Source organism: Scyliorhinus canicula, chromosome 10 (assembly GCF_902713615.1).
Source record: "Scyliorhinus canicula chromosome 10, sScyCan1.1, whole genome shotgun sequence".
In the NCBI taxonomy this organism is placed as follows: Eukaryota; Metazoa; Chordata; class Chondrichthyes; order Carcharhiniformes; family Scyliorhinidae; genus Scyliorhinus; species Scyliorhinus canicula.
Genome location: NC_052155.1, coordinates 4981746 through 5005506, shown reverse-complemented (window position 1 = coordinate 5005506; position 23761 = coordinate 4981746). Strand labels below are relative to the sequence as shown.

At 47.2% G+C, this 23761-nt stretch overlaps 1 protein-coding gene across 1 annotated transcript in view; it reads right to left on the bottom strand.

Moving 5' to 3' along the window:
* Nucleotides 1-23761, bottom strand: part of LOC119972898 (laminin subunit alpha-3-like) — a 412206-nt gene that overhangs the window by 121048 nt on the left and 267397 nt on the right. The window contains 4 exon segments of the mRNA XM_038810443.1: nucleotides 15715-15945; nucleotides 16479-16562; nucleotides 19073-19174; nucleotides 21544-21705. Of these exon segments, the coding sequence (XP_038666371.1) occupies nucleotides 15715-15945; nucleotides 16479-16562; nucleotides 19073-19174; nucleotides 21544-21705 (579 nt within the window).

Genomic DNA, 23761 nt, shown 5'->3' with positions numbered 1-23761 from the left:
CGATTCGGACTACTCCTTCGTTTCTGTGTTCATTGATCGCGCATCAATATCTGTCCAGGCTTCAAAAATAATTTTAACGCCGAGGATCCTGTGCACCATTTTAACCACTTTCCCAACCTGCCCGGTCATCTTCAATGACTTGTGCATATGTATCCCCAGGTCTCTGTTCTTGTACCCCCCTTTAGAATTGTATCCTCTATTTTATTTTGTATCTCCTTTTTCTTCCGACCAACATGCATTGTTTCACACTTCTCTGCATCAAATTTTGTCTGTTCCGATTCCATTTGCCTTGATATCTATCACTATTGCTGCTCAATTCACTGTATTTCCAAGTTTTGTGTCATCTGCAAGTTTTCCAGCTTCACACATCACTTCAAATAAACTTGTTCGTATTTGGGTGGTTGTACTTTTGATTCAAACCAAATTAAAATGATGCCACCCTTTAAGTAAGAATTCACACACATAGTAAGAGTTGCGACTTCTTGAGGTTTCATTTTCCCACCTGCCACATTTCATTCGGCTGACCAGATTGTTGTTTATAATTTTGCAACAATCCCAGTTAATCCTGTGTTGTTTATTCTGCTGTCAGGAAATTGAACATTTGATCTACCGTAGTGCCCATCATTTCTCCGGTTTGGAGAGCGGGTTTGCTATGATGCTCTTCCTCATTCTTGGCAAATAAATCATTGCTCTCAAGAACCATGAATCAAATTTAGATATTAGTAGTGTGGGTCCTCATGTTAATCACAGAAGTTGTTGTTAGTCTGGGCAGTTGTGACATGAGCTGACGGATGCTAATTGGGCATTGGTTGGCTGTTGAATGATATTTAGGCGGTGTGCATTGACATGGGACACGTACTCATATAGAAGATATATAGAAACTGGGGATGATGGGTTAGAGGTTCTAGATTTTTAATAATATCATAGAATCATAGAATTTACAGTGCAGAAGGAGGCCATTCGTCCCATCGAGTCTGCACCGGCTCTTGGAAAGAGCACCCTACCCAAGCCCACACCCCCATCCTATCCCCATAACCCAGTAACCCCACCCAACACTAAGGGTAATTTTGGACACTAAGGGCAATTTACATAGAACATAGAACAGTACAGCACAGAACAGGCCCTTCGGCCCTCAATGTTGTGCCGAGCCATGATCACCCTACTCAAATCCACCCTATACCTGTAACCCAACAACCCCCCCCCCCCCCTTAACCTTACTTTTATTAGGACACTACGGGCAATTTAGCATGGACAATCCACCTAACCCGCACATCTTTGGACTGTGTGGGGAAACCGGAGCACCCGGAGGAAACCCACACAGACACGGGGAGGACGTGCAGACTCCACACAGACAGTGACCCAGCCGGGAATCGAACCTGGGACCCTGGAGCTGTGAAGCATTTATGCTAACCACCATGCTACCCTGCTGCCCTTATGTAGAATATGCCACTGTTAGTAAAAGCTTATGGATGAATAAAGGGTTTGTTGCAATTTTATATTCTTCTTTGACGGTTTACCTTAGTTCGAAGACACAATTTAGTGGAAAAAGAGCTCGCTTTGGGTGGATTTAGTGGGGTGTTTCCCGGTCCCTGCAGCGCCAAGATTGACCTCGCTATTAAATGGGACACTGCTTTGCTCAGCTCACCGCTTCAGGAAGAGATCGGGGCACCACCACAGCCTCTGGACCCCCCCCCCCCCCAATACACTAATCAGGGAGACCACTGGCACCCCACACGCCACCTACTAAGGGCAGGCACCCCTGGGCCTGATCCCTGACACGGGCACCTTGGCACAGCAATTCTGGCACCCTGGCAGTGCCCCTGCCAGCCTGGCAGTGCCACCTGGACACCCTGGAAGTGTAAGGCCAGCATCAAGGGGGCACTGCCAGGGTGGCCGTGTGGAATTGGGGGTGCCAGGGTACCACCCTGTCCAGAGCCCGACCTGGGGGCCTCCAACCACCTGGGAGACTCCCCCCCCCCCACTCCGCCAAGTGCCATTATGCCTGGTCCACATTTGTGGAAACCAGCGCTAAATGGCACCGCGGGGAGGTCGGCGAGGTGAGGCCTTTCAACCTTGGGTAACTCCAGCGTAGATATATTCAAGTGAGACTAACTACTCATTTGAATATGCAAATCGGGATCATGCCCATTGAGGGTGACATCCAGATCGCAACATCTCGCGATCCTCTTTATATCTCGCGAGGTGTAATCAGATTTGTAAATCTTACACGAGACGCCCCTCCCGAGATTCTACAGCCTTGGTCACATCCTGAGTTAGGTGCAATGAGGCTGGTAGTTTGCGGTCCTAATATTGGAGCAGGTTAGGCTGTTCTTAATTTTTTGGAACATTTTTGTGGAAGGAGGAAAGTTTTCATCCCGGTTTACAAGCGGGCCACTGCCATTCTTTGGTTTGTGTTATGTTTTTTTGGCGGTCTTCAGTTATGCAGCATTTCTCTGGATTTCAAGCTCAATGGCTTCCCGTTGTAAACATTAATAAAGTTTTGTTCACCTTTAGCTGCTACATTTCTCTGCATTTATATTTATGCTGCCCAGGTGGTACTCTCAGGCTGGCAGAGGTGCTGCCAGGGTGCCAGGCTGGAATTCTGACTGCACCGGGGATCCAGCCCGGGGTGCCCTGCTCATGTGCGGTGGGGTGCGGGGGGGGGGGGGAGGATCTCTTATAGATGAGTTGGGTCCTTGGGGGTCACATTAGAGGGTAGAGAGATCGGGATGCCTCTCTTCCTGCCCCGAGGAGTCCCGGTGAGGGAAGCTCCTCAGTGCAGCGGAGCGGACTAAGTGATGTGCCATCAACGAACACGAGCCGAGCAGTGAACGTAACTGAGGCTTTAATAAACTAAACAGAAAGCCTCTTGGCCTCGGATCCCGAACTGGGGCAGAGGCGGAGTCCAGCCACCTTTATACTGAGCCTGAGGGGAGGCGGAGCCAGCAGGCGGTGCTTTACCACATTACATATAATACTGTGGCAGTTTACCACAATACACATATTATATACTACAGTGGTTCGGAGCCAGCAGGTTCAAGCCCAGGCATGTAGCAATACAACAGTACAATACAATACAGTGGCTTACCACACGCAGCTTCAGTGGGGGTTCCCTACTGAGGCCTCCGATTGCAAATAAGTCCCGATAGAGGGTGTGGTGTTCCTTGGTACTGCGTGTACCGGGAAACACCCGGCTAAAAGCGCCCATCATGGAACTTTGATGCAATTTGGTTAGATCGCCTCCAATATCTCCTGGTGTGACTCTGGGTTCCTACTTTGTTTTCCAGTACTCCCGTGAAGCACCTGGAGATGTGTTATTGCATTAACGGTGCTGTATATATGTAAGCTGTTATTGTCTCAAGCAGTTGAACCCACCACCTTCTGACTCAGGTGTAAGAGCTGTTATTCAGCTTTAGTTGACACTAAAGTTGCTAAGAAAGTTAATTGGAGTTGGGGTCCAAATCAGCCATGTCTGGCTGAATAACAGAACAGGTTGGAGGGCTGAATAGCCTAGGCCTTTTAATAAGGACACGGGGTGCGGGATTCTCTGACCCCCTGCCGCGGGGGGGGGGGGGGGGGGGGGGGGGGGGGGTGAATCCTGCCCCACCGGCTGCCGAATTCTCCAGCGCCGGGGATTTGGCAGGGGCGGGAATCGCGCCGGTCGGCAGCCGCTGGCAGCGCGCCCCCCCCCCGCAATTCTCCTGCCCGCGACGGGCCGAGTGGCCGCCCGTTTACGACCGGTCCTGTCAGCGTAAATTACAACAGGTACTTACCGGCGGGACCTGGCTCCGCGGGCGGCCTCCAGGGTCCTCGTTGGGGGGGGGGGGGTTGGGGGTTGGGGGTGGCACAGGGGGATCTGGCCCCGGGAGTTGCCCCCACGGTGGCCTGGCCCGCAATTGGAGCCCACCGGTCCGCGGGCAGTGTAGCCACCGAAGTTGGCCATTCCCTAAATACAAAATGGAGGAACGCAAAGCATACAGGTTAAAATGGACAATGTTTGCAGCCCCAGCAGGCTGCACCAAGCAAATGTGGATTCTGTCTGCTAAGAAAGCAGACAGCACCGAAACGAACATTTCCGCATGCTAATGAGGCAATCTCCGAGGCAGTTAGCATAGTAATGGGACGATCCCAGAGACAATGGACACAAATAGGGAAGTAACTGCAACATTGTAAAGGATACCAGACACCCGGCACCAGCAGGGTCCGAAAACAAAGCACCTGAAAGCCCGCCCAGTAGCCAAGGAACAGCCTCAGTATTGGGGGGATTCAAACATATCGATTGGGAAGAGACCCAATCGATTCCAAGCAGGTAAAGGGGTCCGCCCAAAAGGGCGCGGATCCCTGGGACCTATAAAAGACAGGTCCCACACTTAGTTTGTTCTTCTTGCCAAGCCCTCCTCTCCTCCTTGACCAGCCCTCCTCTCTGGACCAGCATTTCGACCCGCTTTGCCAAGGAGACCTTGAACGAGAGAGAGAGGAGAGGTTTGGGACAGCAGCCGCCAGTAAGTAAGTCTCACAACGATCGCTACCAGAGATAGACACTCCTGACCCCTTTTTAACCTATACCAACCTGAAGTCTGCAGACCAGAGCAGAGCAAGAGGCCTTGCCCCCTGATCTGGCAGTTCCTTCGAGATAAGTATTAGTTTATTTAGCGGTAGGAATAGTTTAATCCTCTTAGCGTGTGCATGGGTAGTTATTATAATTGTATTATAATAAACTCAGTTGTTTGAACTTACTAATTGGTGTATGGTTTTATTGCTTTGAACTTCACCTTGAAACTTGTGGCGGTATCTTAACGATACCTGGCAACTCCAGAGCTAAGTAACGAAACAGAGCCAAATGGAGTGCTAAGCACACTCACCCAGAACGAGCAACAGCGGGCCTGTGCCGTGGGGGCACTCTATTCCTCCACGTCAGCCGCTGTAACAGTCCGCGATGGCCAGCGCGGGGTTGAACCCGCCCCCTGCGCATGCGTTGGGATGACGCCAACACACGCTGCCGCTCCCGCACATATGCCAACTCGCGCCAGTTGGCGGAGGCCCTTCGGTGCCGGTTGGCGTGGCGTCAAGCTCCTTCCACACTGGCCGGTGCGGTGCAAACCACTCCGGCGCCGGCCTAGCCCCTGAAGGTGGGGAGGATTCCGCACCTTCAGGGAGGCCCGACGCCGGAGTGGTTAACGACACTCCTTCGCGCCGGAGTTGCCCGCCCCGCCGGTTCGTGGACAATCCCGCCCGGGGAGTCCAAGGCAAGTAAAAATAAGAACCAAGGTTTATTGCCAAACGATACATATACATTTCCAGATAGACCTCTATGGGGTTCCTACTGATCGGCCTTACTGGCCGACCTTATATACGCTGGCCGATTGAGATACCTGCTCCTAGCAGGGAGCTCGCACTCTGCAAGGAGCAAGAGCAAGACAAACATTCCCACTTGTAGGCCCCGTGCGGGATATTACTGCCTGTTCCTGGATTTGTTGGAAATATTCAAAATTTTGAGGTTTCCAGACAGAGTAGGTGGAGATAAATTCTTCCTTTGGGCAGAAGAACCAGAGGACAATGGTTTAAGGTGGATGGTAAAAGAGTGAACAGCGACATGAGGAAATACTTTTCTTTCAAATGGTTAAGATTGACTGCCTGAGAGGTGGTGGAAGCAGATTCAATTGTGGAGTTGTAAAGGGAATTGGATAAGTACCATTCGATATATCTCTGAAGGAGCAGGAGGAAAGCAGGGTTGTTAAGTGGCACGAGCTGAATTGTTCTTGCAGAAACCCAGCATCGACATGATGCGTCAAATGGCATCTTTCTGTGCTGTAAGCATTCTGTTATTGTGTATTCTCAGCCACTTGGTAATAAAGAACTTGAATATCTGTTAAAAGAGACATCTTGCCGAAGCTTTTTGTATTGCACCCATCAGGACAAACACAAGAATACCAAATTTCAAACCATCAAAACAATTTATACTGCAGGAAAAAGATTGCTGATTCGTCGGAAAATTGACTTGATTGGCTGAGGCACATCCTTGCGTTTATTTCAAAGAGTTTTGGTGAACGTTTTGCCAATGCACCTCTTGTTTCAGCAATATTCAACACATTTTTTTTATTTCCCTGTCTAGAATATATTCAATATTCCTGTCTAGAATGTTTTCAATAGTTGTACAAATTGCAAAAGTTAGAACATTAAAACAATGGAAAAAGAAAGACATTGCAAAAAAAAAAAAAGTTGCAGCTCAAGCCCACAGTAAATTCTGACTTTACCAGCTGATTAACCAAGACATTTGTGATGTCAAACACACTTATAACGATTATTGTAGATTTGGAAATTTCTAACCCCCAGCCGAGAGCGAAGAGCTTGTAAACAGATAATATTAGAGAGTTGTACCAGAAGAACTTGCGGTTCATGTACACATTTCTGTTTGCTTTGCAGGGTCAAATTCCTAATGAAAGAATGGTGCAACAGCATGTTATTACGTGCTATGGAACCACATCAAACCAGTTAGGAAATAACTAGATGCTATGATGCCAACAATACAAGACTATTGAGCCAATAGTCACAGACCCTATCACTTTCAGGGGAGTGCAAAGCTCCAAGAGATGCAACTTTCAATGTTAACAGTCATTAAGCTGCTTCTGAACCATCTTAAAGCAATACTGGCTTCTTATTCCAAAAACAGTCCAAGGGCGGACAGGCTGTACTTTAACAAGCTCTCATTAATTCCTTCCAGAAACAGCTGAACATCAGGAATAGCTGAAAGCACGGCAGTTACCGAAAGAAAACATTCACCTAAAAAGCAGCAACAACTTGCATTAACATTGCACCTTTGACACAGGAGTGTTAGCAGACAAAATTCAACACTGAGCCAAATATAGAGAAACTTGGATAGGTGACCAAATCCTTGGTCCAAAAAAGTGGCGTTTTAGGAGTAACTTTGAAAGTAGAGAGCCAGAGAGGGGCAGAGGTCAGGGAGGAGATTCCAGAGCTTCGAGCCCAGGCAGCAGAGCTCATAGACGCTAATGAGAGGGTGATGGACGGGAATGATGATAATCTTTATTGGTGTCACAAGTAGGCTTACATTAACACTGCAATGAAGTCGGGGTCAGAAATGAAAATCAGTAATTGTCACAAGTAGGCTTCAAATGAAGTTCGTGTGAAAAGCCCCAGAATGGGAGAGATTCAGAGATCTCAATGGGTTATAGACTTGAAGAGGTTACAAAGGTAGGGAGGGGGAAACACCTTGGAGGGATTCCAACCCATGGATGAGAATTAAAAGCATAAGAATGTGAGAAATAGGAGGAATAGACAATATAACCATTCCAGCCTGATCCACCATCCAACACCATTTTCTGCTTCAACTCCACTTTACCACCCATCACCCAGATCCCTCGATTTCCTGAAGGCAAATATTTGTTTACCTCAACCATAAATATACTCAATGATGGAGCATCTAGGGGTAGATAATTCCAAACATTCACAACCCTCAGTGAATTATTTTCTCTTCTCAGTCGTAAATGGCTGACCTCTTTTCCTGAGATTGTGCCCCGATGTTCAAGGTTGTGTTGTCAACCCTTTCTGATGTGATTACCTCCCATTCCTCACTACTGCAGAAGAATAGGCCCAATTGATTTAGCCTCTCACCACAGCTCAATGACCCTCTCAGTCCAGGAACCAATCTAGTGAGTCTCCACTGTACCATTTCCAAGGTTGGTACATCTTTCCTTGAATATAGAGACTGTTATGAAAATTATACTTACCATAAATGTTGAGAGGGGGGATCGGGAACGTCAACTCCTGATGTGCAACAGACCTTTTGGGCACGTGCAGACCAGGAGAGGCTGCACATGCGCAATTCTTGCTCAGCAGGCAAGTGCAAGAAGTAAAACGGTACAACAAACCAGGTCATGTGACCAGGTGTGGACGCCATGGAAGACTAGTGTCCCAGGTCCCAAAGGGAGAGGAGACATGGAGTGGTCCAAAAAAATAAAAGTCCGAGTACAGACAGGTCGCCATTAATTTAATATAAAAAAGAGATGAGAAACAGGAAAAGGGCTGCAGATAGCAGACGTTGAATAACGCAGAGGGCCAAAGGTTGGTGACTGTGCTGCCAAGGTGCCCCTTTGAATTGGTGCTTGAGAGCATACTCGGGAATCCAGGGGTAAAGGATCTAGGAGATGGGCTTGATACCCTGTGAGGTGGGCTATCGTTGATGCTGTCTGAGTTGGAGCGACGTTTGGAGAGAATTCCAACATTAGGGCACGATCAAATGGCCTCATTGCGCTTGACACGGTGATGCGAGGAGGATGTTAAATCTCATGAATGGCCTCTCGCGAGATTTGCGATGCTGGGAACGCTTCGCGAGATCTATCAAGGTGTTGTGATCTGAACCTCACCCATGCTGGGTGAAATCCAGATTTACATACGTCAGTGAGCCATTGGGCTCATTTAAATATGTTGGCGCCCAATTCCCTGAGGCCGAGTAACGAACACCTGTTCCTCGGGGACGTTGCCATGGCACCATTTAGCACTGGCCCACACAAACATGGACAAGGCATTAACGGCACCTGGAGGGTCTCCTAGACTATTGGAGGCTCCCGGGTCATCGGGCTATGGGCAGGGTGGTACCCTGGAACCCCCGCTGCCACTTGGGTACCTTGGCAGTGCCAGCCTTGCACCTTGATGGTGCCACCCTGGCACTGTCAGGGATTAGGTCCGGAGATGCCCTGCCCATGAGGTGTGTGAGGGAGTGCTTGAGGACCCCTAAGAGGTAGTTTAGGGCAGTGGAGAGGTCTAGAGGCCGTGGTGGGGTGTTCGGGGGGGGGGGGGGGGGGGGGGGGGGGGGTGTCAAGAGATCGAGGCGGCATTTAAAATCTCTTCCTGCACATCAGCCTGGTAGTCAGGAAGTGAGGTAAGTGTGGGTCGTTCCCAACTGAGGCCAGAAAAGACAGCACAATCCCGTTTGATAGCGGGGTCGTTCTGAAAGACCCCACTAAAGGCGCCCAAAATGGGACCTAGATCTTTGAAGGTGAAAGCTGGACGCTCCATGAGAGAGGTAAAGTTTCGGCGGGATTGAGTTGACTAACGTGGTTACCGACATCCAGATGTGTTATTGTGAAATCGTCGACTCTGCTTTAATTGTACTTTATTGTGGAGTGATGAGTTTGACCACAGTTTGCCTATTAATTCACATGAACCTCGTATTAACCCTGAGTGTCAAAGATAGATATTGTAAATTACTTTATCTTTCTGACCTTGTACAGTAAAGATTATTTTTGGTTGTTCCAAATGCATAACCTCCCCCTTCCCCACCACACTACATCTGCTCACTCACTCACTTCAACTAACTATATATCTCTTTGTAGTGCCACATCTTACATCCCTACCTAGCTTTGCATCATAGCCAAGTTATTACTCTCAGTCTCCTTGTCTAAATCATCAGTAAAGATAGCAGAGGCATTGGCTATAATCTTCCACAATTATTTGGAATCTGGAAGGGCCCCAGTGTAACGGGCCAAGGACTGTGCTCTATTCGATTTCCCCCTTACACAGCTAAGGGAACCACTCGCGAGACCGTGGCAGACAAGGACCAGTCGGCATGTTTGCCCTTGGTGGTACGTTGGACTGGCAACGCGTCTGCTGCATGTACCGCCTCGGGCCGGAAGGAGTGCTGCCGAAGTTTCCAGATGTTTTCACGGAAGGCCTCAGGACAATAAAAGGTGCAGTGGCCAAAATATCAGTGCGGAGGAGGACACGCAACCGCGTTATTTCGCGCCTGCCCAGTGCCGTACTCGCTGCGGCAAAGGTCGACGCAGAACTGGATCGTCTGGAATTCTTGCGCATCATCCGCCCCACCCACTTGAATGAAATGAAATGAAAATGGCTTATTGTCACGAGTAGGCTTCAAATGAAGTTGCTGTGAAAAGCCCCTAGTCGCCACATTCCGGCGCCTGTTCGGGGAGGCTGGTACGGTTGATTGGGCTGTGCCAGTGGTCCTGATGCGAAAACCCAACGGGTCTATGCGTCTGTGCGGGGACTTCAAGGTGACAGTGAATCAGGCCTCTCACCGTGACCGGCGTGTCCCGCACATTGAGGACCCGTTCACCAAGTTCAGTGGGGGAACAATTCTCACGGAGCTCGACATGAGCCACGCGTACCATCAGCTGGTCCTGGACCCTACAAATAATACCCACATAGGGTTGTATGAATACACCCGACTGTCTTTCGGGGTTTCATTGGCTTGTGCGATTTTCCGATGGGTGATGGAAAACATCCCAGGGTGGCCGTATTCCTAGATGACGTACTCGGGTCTCGGAAGAGGAACACTTGGAGAAGCTGGCCGAAGTCCACCAAAGGTTCGAACAGGCTGGCATCTGTGCCCCCAGGGAGAAGTGTATTTTTAATGCCCCCAAAACCTCCTATTTAGGGGACCGGGTCGAAAGGAAGGGGCTTCACCCGATGGAAGACTAAGTGCGGCCATCCAGCAGGCTCCAATCTCTCAAGGCCCGTCAAAACTCTATACCTTTTTCGGGCTTATCAATTACTTTGGGAAATTCATCCTCAACTTGGTCACACTGGGCAACATGGTAGCACAGTGGTTAGCACTGTTGCTTCACAGCTCCAGGGACCTGGGTTCGATTCCCAGCTTGGGTCACCGTGCGGAGTCTGCACGTTCTCCCCGTGTCTGCGTGGGTTTCCTCCGGGTGCTCCGGTTTCCTCCCACAAGTCGTACTGTTAGGTGAATTGGACATTCTGAATTCTCCCTCTGTACTCGAACAGGCGCCGGAGTGTGGCGACTAGGGGCTTTTCACAGTAACTCCATTGCAGTGTTAATGTAAGCCTACTTGTGACACTAATAAAGATTATTATTATTATTATTGCTTAGCCCACTCCATCAATCATTAAAGAAGGCATTCCAGTGGGAATGGAACCCCCCCCATACCAGAAGGCATTCCAGTGGGAATGGAACCCCCCCCATACCAGAAGGCATTCCAGTGGGAATGGAACCCCCCCATATCAGAAGGCATTCCAGTGGGAATGGAACCCCCCCCATACCAGAAGGGACTCCAGTGGGAATGGAACCCCCCCCCCCATACCAGAAGACATTCCAGTGGGAATGGAACCCCCCCCATACCAGAAGGCATTCCAGTGGGAATGGAACCCCCCCCATACCAGAAGGGACTCCAGTGGGAATGGAACCCCCCCCATACCAGAAGGGACTCCAGTGGGAATGGAACCCCCCCCATACCAGAAGGGACTCCAGTGGGAATGGAACCCCCCCCATACCAGAAGGGACTCCAGTGGGAATGGAACCCCCCCATATCAGAAGGCATTCCAGTGGGAATGGAACCCCCCATATCAGAAGGGACTCCAGTGGGAATGGAACCCCCCCCATATCAGAAGGCATTCCAGTGGGAATGGAACCCCCCCCATACCAGAAGGCATTCCAAGAGGTTAAAAAGGCAGTTGGCCTCCGAGAAGCGTCTGACACACTTCGACCCAGAGAAATTGCTTCTCCTGACGTGTGACGTTTCCCCTTATGGCAGATGAGCCGTTCTCGCACACCGGACTTCCGACAGGTCAGAGCGATCGATGGCTTTCGCAATACGCACATTAGCCGACCCCAATTGGAACTATGCCCAAATCGAGAAAAGGGTCTTGCAGTTGTATTTAGTGTGTCTAGTGTGTTCCACCGTTATGTCTTCAGCCATGCATTTACAGTCGATACTGACCACAAACCTTTACTTGGGCTATTCAAAGACGATTGAGTGTTTCCCCCAGGGTCCAACAATGGGTATTGCACCTGGCTGGATACAAATACATGCTTAAAGTGCCACACAGACACGCGGATCCCACACACTGGAACACCGCCGGACACGCTGTTCCCACACGCTGGAACGCCGCCCCGGCGGGCGTTGATCCCACACACTGGAACGCCGCCCGGGCACGCTGTTCCCACATGCTGGAACGCCGCCCCGGCGGGCGTTGATCCCACACACTGGAACACCGCCCGGACACGCTGTTCCCACACGCTGGAACGCCGCCCGGACACGCTGGTCCCACACGCTGGAACGCCGCCGGACACGCTGTTCCCACACACTGGAACGCCGCCCGGGCACGCTGGTCCCACACGCTGGAACGCCGCCCGGACACGCTGTTCCCACACGCTGGAACGCCGCCCGGGCACGCTGTTCCCACATGCTGGAACACCGCCCGGGCACGCTGTTCCCACATGCTGGAACGCCGCCCGGGCACGCTGGTCCCACACGCTGGAACGCCGCCCGGGCACGCTGGTCCCACACGCTGGAACGCCGCCCGGACACGCTGTTCCCACACACTGGAATGCCGCCCGGGCACGCTGTTCCCACATGCTGGAACGCCGCCCGGACACGCTGGTCCCACATGCTGGAACGCCGCCCGGACACGCTGTTCCCACATGCTGGAACGCCGCCCGGGCACGCTGGTCCCACACGCTGGAACGCCGCCCGGACACGCTGTTCCCACACGCTGGAACGCCGCCCGGACACGCTGTTCCCACATGCTGGAACGCCGCCCGGGCACATTGGTCCCACATGCTGGAACGCCGCCCGGACATGCTTATCCCAGACGTTGGAACGCTGTCCAGACATGCGGATCCCACATGCTGGAACCCCTCTTGGGCACGCAAATCCCACATGCTGGAATGCTGCCCTGTGCACTGCTCCCACATGCTGGAACGTCACCCAGGCACGCTGATCACACTCACTGGAACACTGCCCTGGCATGATCTCGGCTCTGGGTCACTGTCCCTGTGGAGTTTGCACATTCTTCCCGTTTCTGCGTGGGTCTCACACCCCCCAACCCAAAGATGTGCAGGCTAGGTGATTGGCCATGCTAAATTGCCCCTTAATTGGGAAAAAAAATAATTGGGTACTTTAAATATAAAAAAAAGCAATGCACTTTAGCTAAAGACCAAAAGTCTCACCTGAAGTTAAAATTTGTTACAATAAATTAAATTTCCATTGCGAATATTTAAACAGCTGTCATATTTTAAGATTGCAGCTGTGAATGTGGGAACTCCCATTGCAATCTTTGCACAATTAAAATATTGTCAGAAGCCTAAAGCAGTATAATTTAAAGTTAAATAAGGAGTCTACCATTAAAGATGGAAATGAGCAATTATTTTTCCCTCGATATGCGGTGAGTGTGTAGAATTCCCTTCCCAGAGAGCAGTGGAGGATGGGTTACTGAATCTACTCAAGGCTGAGGGAGATAGATTTTTGATGTAGACAAGGGTGATAGGGAGGGTCAGACAGGGGAATGGAGTTGGGCCCACAACCAGATCGGCCACGACCTTATTAAATGATGGACCACGCTCAAAGGGCTGAATGGTCTACTCCTGCTCCTCAGTCCTATGTCTCCTCTGGTCACCACCTCTCCTTTCACTGTTGTGCTGATACTGATGAGAGATAAATATTGACCAGGACAGCAGCAGGACCTTCCCTGCTCTTCTTCAGAAAAGTGGCCATGAAATTTTTTACATTCACCTGAGAAAACAAACTTTTTTAATAGCACAAATGGAAGATGGCGTCCCTCTGGCAGTACATTGTTCCCTCAGCACTGCAGTGAGGGATCAGCCTAGACATTGTGCTCAATTCTCTCAAATAGAACTTGAATTTGCAAGCTTCTGATGTAGGAGCTAGCGTGTTACCCATTGAGCCACTGCTAATAGCTGAATCCTAAATAAAAATGCGATGCACATTTTCTCTTTTGGTTTCAGATTCCAGCATCCACAGTAATTTGTTTTTAGCCACAGTTGGGACAGTACAGAGCTCTTGTAGGGCTGGAGGGGGCTATGGGGAGGTGCAAGATCATGTCGGCATTTTATAAGACTGAAAACTTTAGAACTGAGGTAATCAGGAGGCAGTGTTGGTCAGTGAGCACGAGGATGGTGGGCGAACGGGCCTTGGTGTAAATTGGCATGTGGGCAGCAGTTCTGTTTGATCCTTTAGGGAGGGCAGAACATGGGAGGCCGGCTAGGCGTGCATTACAATCATCAAATCCAGAGAGAGTAAAAGCATAGGTGTGGGGTTCAGTGGCAAATGGACTGAATCAGGAACTGAGTCACACAACATTACAGAATTGAAAGTAACCAAAAGTCAATATCAATGAATCAGAGAATTTACAGTGCAGAAGGAGGCCATTCGACCCATCAAGTTTGCACTGGCTCTTGGAAAGAGCGCCCTACCCAAGGTCAACACATCCACCCTATCCCCATAACCCAGTAACCCCACCCAATACTAAGGGCAATTTTGGACCCTAAAGGCAATTTATCACGGCCAATCCACCTAACCTGCACATCTTTGGACCGTGGGAGGAAACCGGAGCACCCGTAAGAAACCCACACAGACACGGGGAGGATGAGCTGACTCCACACAGACAGTGACCCAAGCCGGAATCGAACCTGGGACCCTGGAGCTGTAAAGCGATTGTGCTATCCACAATGCTACCGTGCTTCCATATACGTTCTATATTAATGTAAAAGACTATAATTCACACAGTTTCCCTGAATGGATGTACAACATTTACAGCACTGAATGAATATAAACAAATATGCATTTTTAAAATTTCTGCATAAAAATATTAACTTACTGAAAAAACAGCAGCTTCAACACAAATCGTTACCTTGTCCAAACCCAAATGTTCTAACCAGTGGGCAAGTCAATACCCTAGATATTTTACCTGTTATTATTTGGGGAGAATAGACACAAAATAAAAACCACCCCACAATAAAATCTGAAAACATTCGCTGCAAGCAGTTTAAAGGCCACAAGAGAGATAAATACATTTGAAGATTAAAACCAGCACAAAGGGAAAACAAACGATGCTACAAAGGTCTGACATATCAATGTTGTATTTATTAAACCCATACAGTTGCTACATTTCTGAGCAGGATGGACCACCACATATACAATCAGCTTATAAAAATATCAAACCAATAATCTATCAAAAGTAATTTGAGGCAATTTACATATTTTAAGAATTGCCAACAGCAGATACTTCCACATACGCACATCCTGTGATGTAAAGTCATACAGAAAATATAGATTACATAGAATTTACAGTGCAGAAGGAGGCCATTTGACCCATCGAGCCTGCACCAGCCCTTGGAAAGAGCACCCCATTTAAGCCCAGAACTCCGCCCAATACACGTAACCCAGCAACCCCACCCAACCCCTTTGGACCCTAAGGGCAATTTATCATGGCCAATCCACCTAACCTGCACATCTTTGGACTGTGGTTGGAAACCGGAGCACCCGGAGGAAACCCACGCAGACACGGGGAGAACGTGCAGACTCCGCACAGACAGTGACCCAATCCGGGAATCGAACCTGGGACCCTGGAGCTGTGAAGCGACAATGCTAACCACTGTGCTACCGTGCTGCCCCGAAAAGGAGGAGCGATGCACATTCGTAGACTAACTTATGACAAAACTCCTATCCCAGCAGAATGAACCCCTGCGACAGTTACTAGGTTAACAGATCCCATTCAGAAAAATGCCTGTTCCAAATGATGAAAATAAGTAAGATTTTAAACACCAGTTTATGCCACAGACATAACAGCAAAATCTCCAATTATAAAAACATCCAGTGTTTTTATAACAACACCAGGATTAAAACATTTGAATAAAAACTGACACATTGCATATCACAGAGAATGGGTATTTCAATGAATGACAGGGCCTACCTGGCAGGAATCTCCCAAATAGTTTGGGGGACATGTGCACACCTCCACATTAGTAGCAGGACTTCCAGTTCCGGAGACTGAGGCTTCCTCAAGTTGAACTTGGCCAAGCGAAAGGCGTTGTGTTTGTGAATAGTAAAGGGCTCTAATTCGCAGTTCTTCCAATTTACTCAATAGTAACATGAAGTCTTCCCTCGTTACTGGATTGTTGATGACAGCATGCCGAAAGTTATCCTGTTAATAGAGCAGATAATTAGTTCATTTTTAATTGACAAGAATTTTTTATGATGTTACCCGATATCATATTGGAGGAATCTGTATTTTAAACCAGGGGTTCCAGCACATGTACACAACCTAGCAGGTAAATAAGGTGCACATGCTGGGTTCTGATATTCTGCAGGGATTGGGCAGTGTCCTGTCAGGAGATGCGGCTGAAACAACAGCCTCAGGACCTGTCTGTGTGCCGAGAAAGTCAGCCCATGTGGCAAATTTAGCTGGGAGCTGAGGAGGCAGCAGAAGGTCGTGGGATCTGTGTATCCAGGCCTCAGATTAGCCTTCGGGCGGGGGGTGTAGCCTGGCCAACTCAGGCAACACACAAGCTCCCTCCTACCCTACTTCAGGTGAGCTGAAATAGGATAGGAGGGAGCTTGTGTGGAACATGATCAATGGATTAGACCTATTGGGCCAAATGGCCAGTTTCTGAGCTGTGAAGTTCTATCCAATTTTAATTCAGTATAATAATAGATTATCAATAATGTTACATTTACCTCTATAAGCTGGACTCGTCCATGATAAACTCGATCAGGAAGTGGATTCCGTGGATCAAAATATACAATGGTCATTTGTTCGCCCTTAAAATAAAAAAAGTCTATTTCACCTGATGAAAAGTCTACATTTAGAATTTCTTGTACAGTCTGTATATTCATTATTGTACAATGTGTTAAATGAAAACTATTAACTACTCTACCTTCAAAGTGAAACTTTACTTGAGTGGCAGCTGAGGAGTTTGACATTATATTGGAGAACGGGGCAGATCTCACTCTGTCCAATAACAGATTCCCTGATCTGGTCAGACTCCATACTGGGGCCCTTCCGGAAATCACGCACTTGATCATCACTGGCCATTCCAAGTTTCACAGATGCACCAGGTGAGATATGGTCAGGAAAGTTAACTTTGGGCAGGCAATAGAATAGAATAGAATTCCTACAGAGCAGAAGGAGGTCATTCGGCCCATCTAGTTTGCACCGACCCTTCAGAAGAGCACCCTACTTATTCCCACTCCCTCCGTAACCCCATTAACCTTCTCATCTTTGGACACTAAGGGGCAATCTATCATGGCCAATCCACCTAACCTGCACATCTTTGGTTGGACTGGGGTTTGAAGTGGCGTTTCCTTGTTGTGCTGCAACATGTGGATTTGTTTTGTTGTCGGGATTGCTCAACTGGATGGGAACCATTCTGGACAAACTCAAGTCCGAAAATTCCTTACACCACAAATTCTGAATTTTGGTTCCACCGTTGCAAGGATGCGCAGGAATGGAAAAGAGGTGCCAAATGGCCTCCTTCTACACCACAACAGTTCTGTTACTCTGTGCACAGTGGAAACCGTGAAAGGTCAGCAGAATCATCCTGTGCCAGTTTGCCAAACCTATGCAACTGGTAAATTAGTTTAGATTCAGGAATGAGAGCTAAACTCATTTCGGAGAGGAAAACAGGGCAATATAGAATTCTTCTGAGACTGTGCTAAATTAGTGAATCTCAATCAGGACAGTGGTTAGAGCACCAGGGGTGATTCTTAACTATTTTGTAAGTGGTTCAGTAATCTGGAGCTTGCAAGAAGGGTCAAGGAAATTTGGAATTCATTGTTATGTGGCACAATGTACATTACTTTCGAATTTAAAAGTTCTAAAGTAACTTTGCAAGGTTATTTTTGAGCAAACTAAGTTGGCTGGAACTGGACGCATGCATACTACAATTCTCTTACTGACTTCATTTGCACGAGTGTACTTTGGAATACAGGAACAGGAAGAGGCCATTCACCCCCTCGAGCCTATTCCTCCATTCAATAGATCATGGCTGCTCTGGCTTAACTCCATCTACCTGCCCTGGTTACATGACTTTTAATATCCTTACTAAACAAAAATACAGCAAACGCAGTTTTCAAAGTTTCACCGGATTCTATCGGCCTGAACAGTTTTGAGGGAGTGTTCTGGATTTCCACTCTTGCTGATATCGCCCCTGAGCAGCCTGGTTCTTTTTATAAGGTTCTACCCCCTTGTTCTGGACTTAACTCCACCAGAGAAAACAGTTTCTCTCTATCCACCCTATCAAATCGTGTTATTGTTTAATGACTTGAATTAAATCACCTTATTCCTCTACACTTGAGAAAGTACAGCTCCATATGTCTCCATAGTTTAACTCCCTTTCAGCCTGGTCTTTTAAGTTTGGTGAATCTGAGCTGTATCCTATCCAAGGTAATATATTCTTCCTGATGTGCCCACTAACCTGCACATATATGTGATCAGCTCATATATCAGTCTCACCTCCTCACTATCCATACCCTCGATTTTGTCATATAGGAACAGAAGAACATAAGAACTAGGAGCAGGAGTAGGCCATCTGGCCCCTCGAGCCTGCTCCGCCATTCAATGGGATCAGGGCTGATCTTTTGTGGACTCAGCTCCACTTTCCGGCCCGAACACCATAACCCTTAATCCCTTTATTCTTCAAAAAACTATCTATCTTTATCTTAAAAACATTTAATGAAGGAGCCTCTACTGCTTCACTGGGCAAGGAATTCCATAGATTCACAACCCTTTGGGTGAATACGTTCCTCCTAAACTCAGTCCTAAATCTACTTCCCCTTATTTTGAGGTTATGCCCCCTAGTTCGGCTTTCATCCGCCAGTGGAAACACCTGCCCGCATCTCTCCTATCTATTTCCTTCATAATTTTATATGTTTCTATAAGATCCCCCCTCATCCTTCTAAGTACAGTCCAGTCTCATCAACCTCTCCTCGTAATCCAACCCCTTCAGCTCTGGGATTAACCTAGTGAATCTCCTCTGCCCACCCTCCAGTGCCAGTACGTCCTTTCTCAAGTAAGGAGACCAAAACTGAACACAATACTCCAGGTGTGGCCTCACTAACACCTTATACAATTGCAGCATAACCTCCCTAGTCTTAAACTCCATCCCTCTAGCAATGAAGGACAAAATTCCATTCGCCTTCTTAATCACCTGTTGCACCTGTAAACCAACTTTTTGCGACTCATGCACTAGCACACCCAGGTCTCTCTGCACAGCAGCATGCTTTAATATTTTATCATTTAAATAATAATAATAAGGAAGGGCGGTACTCACTCTCAATTCAACATCAGATCTTTTCTCAAGTAAAGTCATCCCTTCACTTGGTAAGCCAAAGGATTTTACTTGATATGTCAGGAAGCCGCCATATGATGAGACCTGATGGAAAATAGATGTAAAGTTACGTTTCGAGTCTTGCTTAAGCATTTAGAATTGAGGGCTTTTAACCTTAAAGCTGAGCGGGTAAAAGAGTGATTTGGTAGAGGTCCTCAAGATTATGATTATGAAGAGTTCTGAGTAGTTCTGGTGACCTTGTTTGCAGCGGTCAACCTTATGCTAAGGGGAATAAATAACCCTCATCCATTACCCTTCCCAAAGGCAATTCGGGATGGGCAACATATTCAGGCTGCATATTAAGAAGCTGTGTAAGAATTAAACAAACACTTAAGGGGAGATTAGAAAATTGTAGATAGCAGGTGTAACTGTATCACAACTGAATCCATAAATTATTTTTGTAGGAAATGAAATAGTTGCTTGGTAAAGCAGATGTTAAAGGTGTCCCTGCCCTGTAAAAGGCATTTCCTCAAAATGGTCTGTGAACTAAGAATTTGTGGTATGTGTGTGTACATAACACCTGTTAATTTGTGAATGATCTGATCTAAAATTCATCAACAGCAAAGCAATAGTCTTAAACAATCTTTTACAAAAACAACTGCTGAAAGAAAAGTGTTAATGCAAAACACAGATACAAAAATTAAAATGCAGATAAAGAAAGAAAGATACTTAAAGATGAAATTTCCGGGGGCAGCACGGTGGCACAGTGGTTAGCATTGCTGCATCACGGCGCTGAGGACCTGGGTTCGAATCCCGGCCCTGGGTCACTGTCTGTGAGGAGTTTGCACATTCTCCCCGTGTCTGCGTGGGTTTCGCCCCCACAACCCAAAAAGATGTGCAGGTTAGGTGGATTGGCCACGTTAAATTGCCCCTTAATTGGAAAAAAATAATTGGGTACTCTAAAAAATTAAAAAAAAAAAAAAAGATGAAATTTCCAATCAGTCCCTTTAACATAAGAACGTAAGGACTAGGAGCAGGAGTCGGCCATCTGGCCCCTCAAGCCTCCTCCGCCATTCAATACGATCATGGCTGATCTTTTTGTGGACTCATCTTCACTTACCCGCCCGCTCACCACAATCCTTAATTCCTTCACTGTTCAAAAATCTATCTATCTTTGCCTTAAAACATTTAACAAGGCAGTCTCAACTGCTTCAATGGGCAGGGATTCCATAGATTCACAACCCTTTGGGTGAAAGGGTTCCTCCTCAACTCAGTCCTAAATCTGCTTCCCCTTATTTTGAGGCTATGCCCCCTTGTTCTAGTTTCATCCGCCAGTGGAAACAACCTCCCTGCTTCTATCCTATCTATTCCTCTCATAATTTTTGTGCCCATTGCTTGAATCCTTCTTTCTTAAGTGAAAGTGTTGAAAGTTGAGATTTTGTTCAGGAGCTGCAATGAATATTCGGATGTTTTCGTCTTTAGGTGCAGTGAGCATATCAGCGGGTTTTTTGCAGAGAGAGTAGGTTTCTTATTCCTCATTAATTCTGGGGTTACAGCACTTGCAGATTGTCTGAACTCTTACAGCAGGGCAGTGATTAATTTCCTAATACCTTGTTCTCCCTTGGCCAGGAACCCTTGTTGATGTTGTCTCTCAGAGCACTTCCTGGTTATTCTGAACCCTGCCTCACAAGATGGCTTTTACAGTTCTCTTATATGCAGTTTAAAAACACAAAAATGGCTGCTTTGTTAATTTTCAAAACAAGGAAGTTAATTACGAGGAGGTCCTTTGAAGCCTTCCCTGTCTCTTGTTCCTTTAGAAGCCAAAAGGTTTTCACACCTTTTAGAAAATTCAATGGAAATCCCTGGTGGAGCGTTTAATGACTCTTCACAATAATAATCTTTATTAGTGTCACAAGTAGGCTTACATTAACACTGCAATGAAGTCACTGTAAAAATCCCCTAGTCGCCACATTCCGGCGCCTGTTCGGGTACACAGAGGGAGAATTCAGAATGTCCAATTCACCTAACAAGCACGTCTTTCGGGACTTGTGGGAGGAAACAGGAGCCCCCGGAGGAAATCCACGCAGACACGGGGATAACATGCAGATTGAGCACAGACAGTGACCCAAGCCGGGAATCGAACCCGGGACCCAGGCGCTGTGAAGCAGCAGCGCTAACCACTGTGCTACCGTGACTGTAGAGATAAGAGTCTGACAAGGTTTGAATGAACAGTGTAAAGGTATCTATCTGTCCATACTTCCATTTTGGAAAAAAAGGCTTTTAAACCCAACGCAAGGGTTCGAAAATATTCCTTTAAACAGTTTCCCTTAAAATCTGTGATATCATTATTACACATTGGTCACAAGAGATATGAGTAATGAACCGGAGAGTGAGATTAATAAGGCAGCAGAGACTGGATTAGCTGAATGGCCTGCTACATTTTATGAAATTCCATAACGTTAGGTTTCACTCACCTTGTCTCCCAGGTAGGATTCTGGAGCTAGCCAGTATAGATCACGAATAACATCAGGTAGTTCTTGTACATCAGCAACGACAGTATTACTCCGCTGGTTATAAACAACTGGAACACTTTGCTTATTCGCAGTGAATAAATTCCATTTCTTCATTTGCATATGCTAAAGGAAAGCACAAATCTACACTGCAACATCAATCTAAATCAATTCAAAAGTGTTTAGTGTGAAGTAAATGCACTCTTATATATTAGCTGGATTCTCCAATAAACGTGTTGCAAACTGTCCAAATACTGTTCACAATTTTATATTACCAAATGATGAGACACTCGTGGTGGAAAGAGGATTCATTCGGGTGATTCCAATCAGAGAGGAAAGGTTGGGGAGGCTGGGGCTCCTTTCTCTGGAAAGGAGAAGATTAAATGGTTTACAATTATTCCATTCGTTTGACAGATTAGGTGTAGCGAAGTTTCCACTTTTGGGAGACCAAAACTAGCGTGTAAGAATATAAAATCATTCCGAGTAAATTCAAAAAAGACTTCAGGGCCTGAATTATGAGGATGGCAAGTGCTTGGTGCCCACCCTGAGAGTCGATGGGGAACACGTCCCACAACATTGACAGGCCCACTGACATTGTTGGCAGCAGCCGGGACCTCTGTCTGCACTTGGGACAGATGTCCTGGGGAAATTGAAGGACAGCTCAATTCCAGGGGCAACATCCTGGAACTTCCTCCCTAACAGCACTGCAGGTGGACCTACACCACAGAGACTGCAGCGGTTCAAGACGGGAACTCACCACCACCTTCTGAAGGGCAACTAGGGCTGGGCAATAAATGATGGCCTAACCAGCGATGCCCACATTCTGTAAACAAATTTTTTAAAAGCCGCTGGTTTACTTCAGAAGTACTGTCCAGTAAACGGTACTGGATTTTTATAGAAATTAAAATCTATACGGTGTTGTGGAAGGTAGTTAGGTCAAGACTGGAACTGTTGAAAGTAGTGATACTCTGTAAAGCCAGTGTCTCAGTTCAGTGTACTTCTAGTTTAATGCTTTTTTCTTCTCTTTCTTAATGAACATTTACTTCATTAAAATCATCACACAGAGTTGGGGTCACCATTTTTTGGATATCAAACCTCACCTCATATGATACAAATTATAAACATATTTGAGGATGCTTATTTCAAGTTTCCCTCTGGGGATTGAACAACTCAGGATTTACTATCAATAGTACCCTTAACATTACAAAGAATTATATAAAACGTACATGTAATATTATTCATATCGCTGTAGTTTCATTGTTTGTGTCAAATTGCTGTAAGCTGTGTATGTGTGTGTGTGTGTGTGTGTGTCTGTGTGTGTGTGTGTCTGTGTGTGTGTCTGTGTGTGTGTGTCTGTATGTGTGTGTCTGTGTGTGTGTGTCTGTGTGTGTGTGTGTCTGTGTGTGTATGTGTCTGTGTGTGTGTGTCTGTGTGTGTGTCTGTGTGTGTCTGTGTGTGTATCTGTGTGTGTGTGTGTCTGTGTTTGTGTCTGTGTGTGTGTGTCTGTGTGTGTGTGTGGCTGTGTGTGTGTGTCTGTGTGTGTGTGTGTCTGTGTGTGTGTGTGTCTGTGTGTGTGTCTGTGTGTGTGTGTGTGTGTCTGTGTGTGTGTCTGTCTGTGTGTGTGTGTCTGTGTCTGTGTGTGTGTGTGTGTGTGTGTGTGTGTGTGTGTGTCTGTGTGTGTGTGTCTGTGTCTGTGTGTGTGTGTCTGTGTGTGTCTGTGTGTGTGTGTCTGTGTGTGTGTCTGTGTGTGTGTGTGTGTGTGAGTGTGTGTGTGTGTCTGTGTCTGTGTGTGTGTGTCTGTGTGTGTGTGAGTGTGTGTGTGTGTCTGTGTGTGTGTCTGTGTGTGTGTGTGTGTGTGTGTATCTGTGTGTCTGTGTGTGTGTCTGTGTGTGTGTCTGTGTGTGTGTCTGTGTGTGTGTGTGTGTGTCTGTGTGTGTGTGTGTGTCTGTGTGTGTGTCTGTGTGTGTGTCTGTGTGTGTGTGTGTCTGTGTGTGTGTGTCTGTGTGTGTCTGTGTGTGTCTGTGTGTGTGTCTGTGTGTGTCTGTGTGTGTGTGTGTGTGTGTCTGTGTGTGTGTGTCTGTGTGTGTCTGTGTGTGTGTCTGTGTGTGTCTGTGTGTGTGTCTGTGTGTATCTGTGTGTGTGTGTCTGTGTGTGTCTGTGTGTGTGTCTGTGTGTGTCTGTG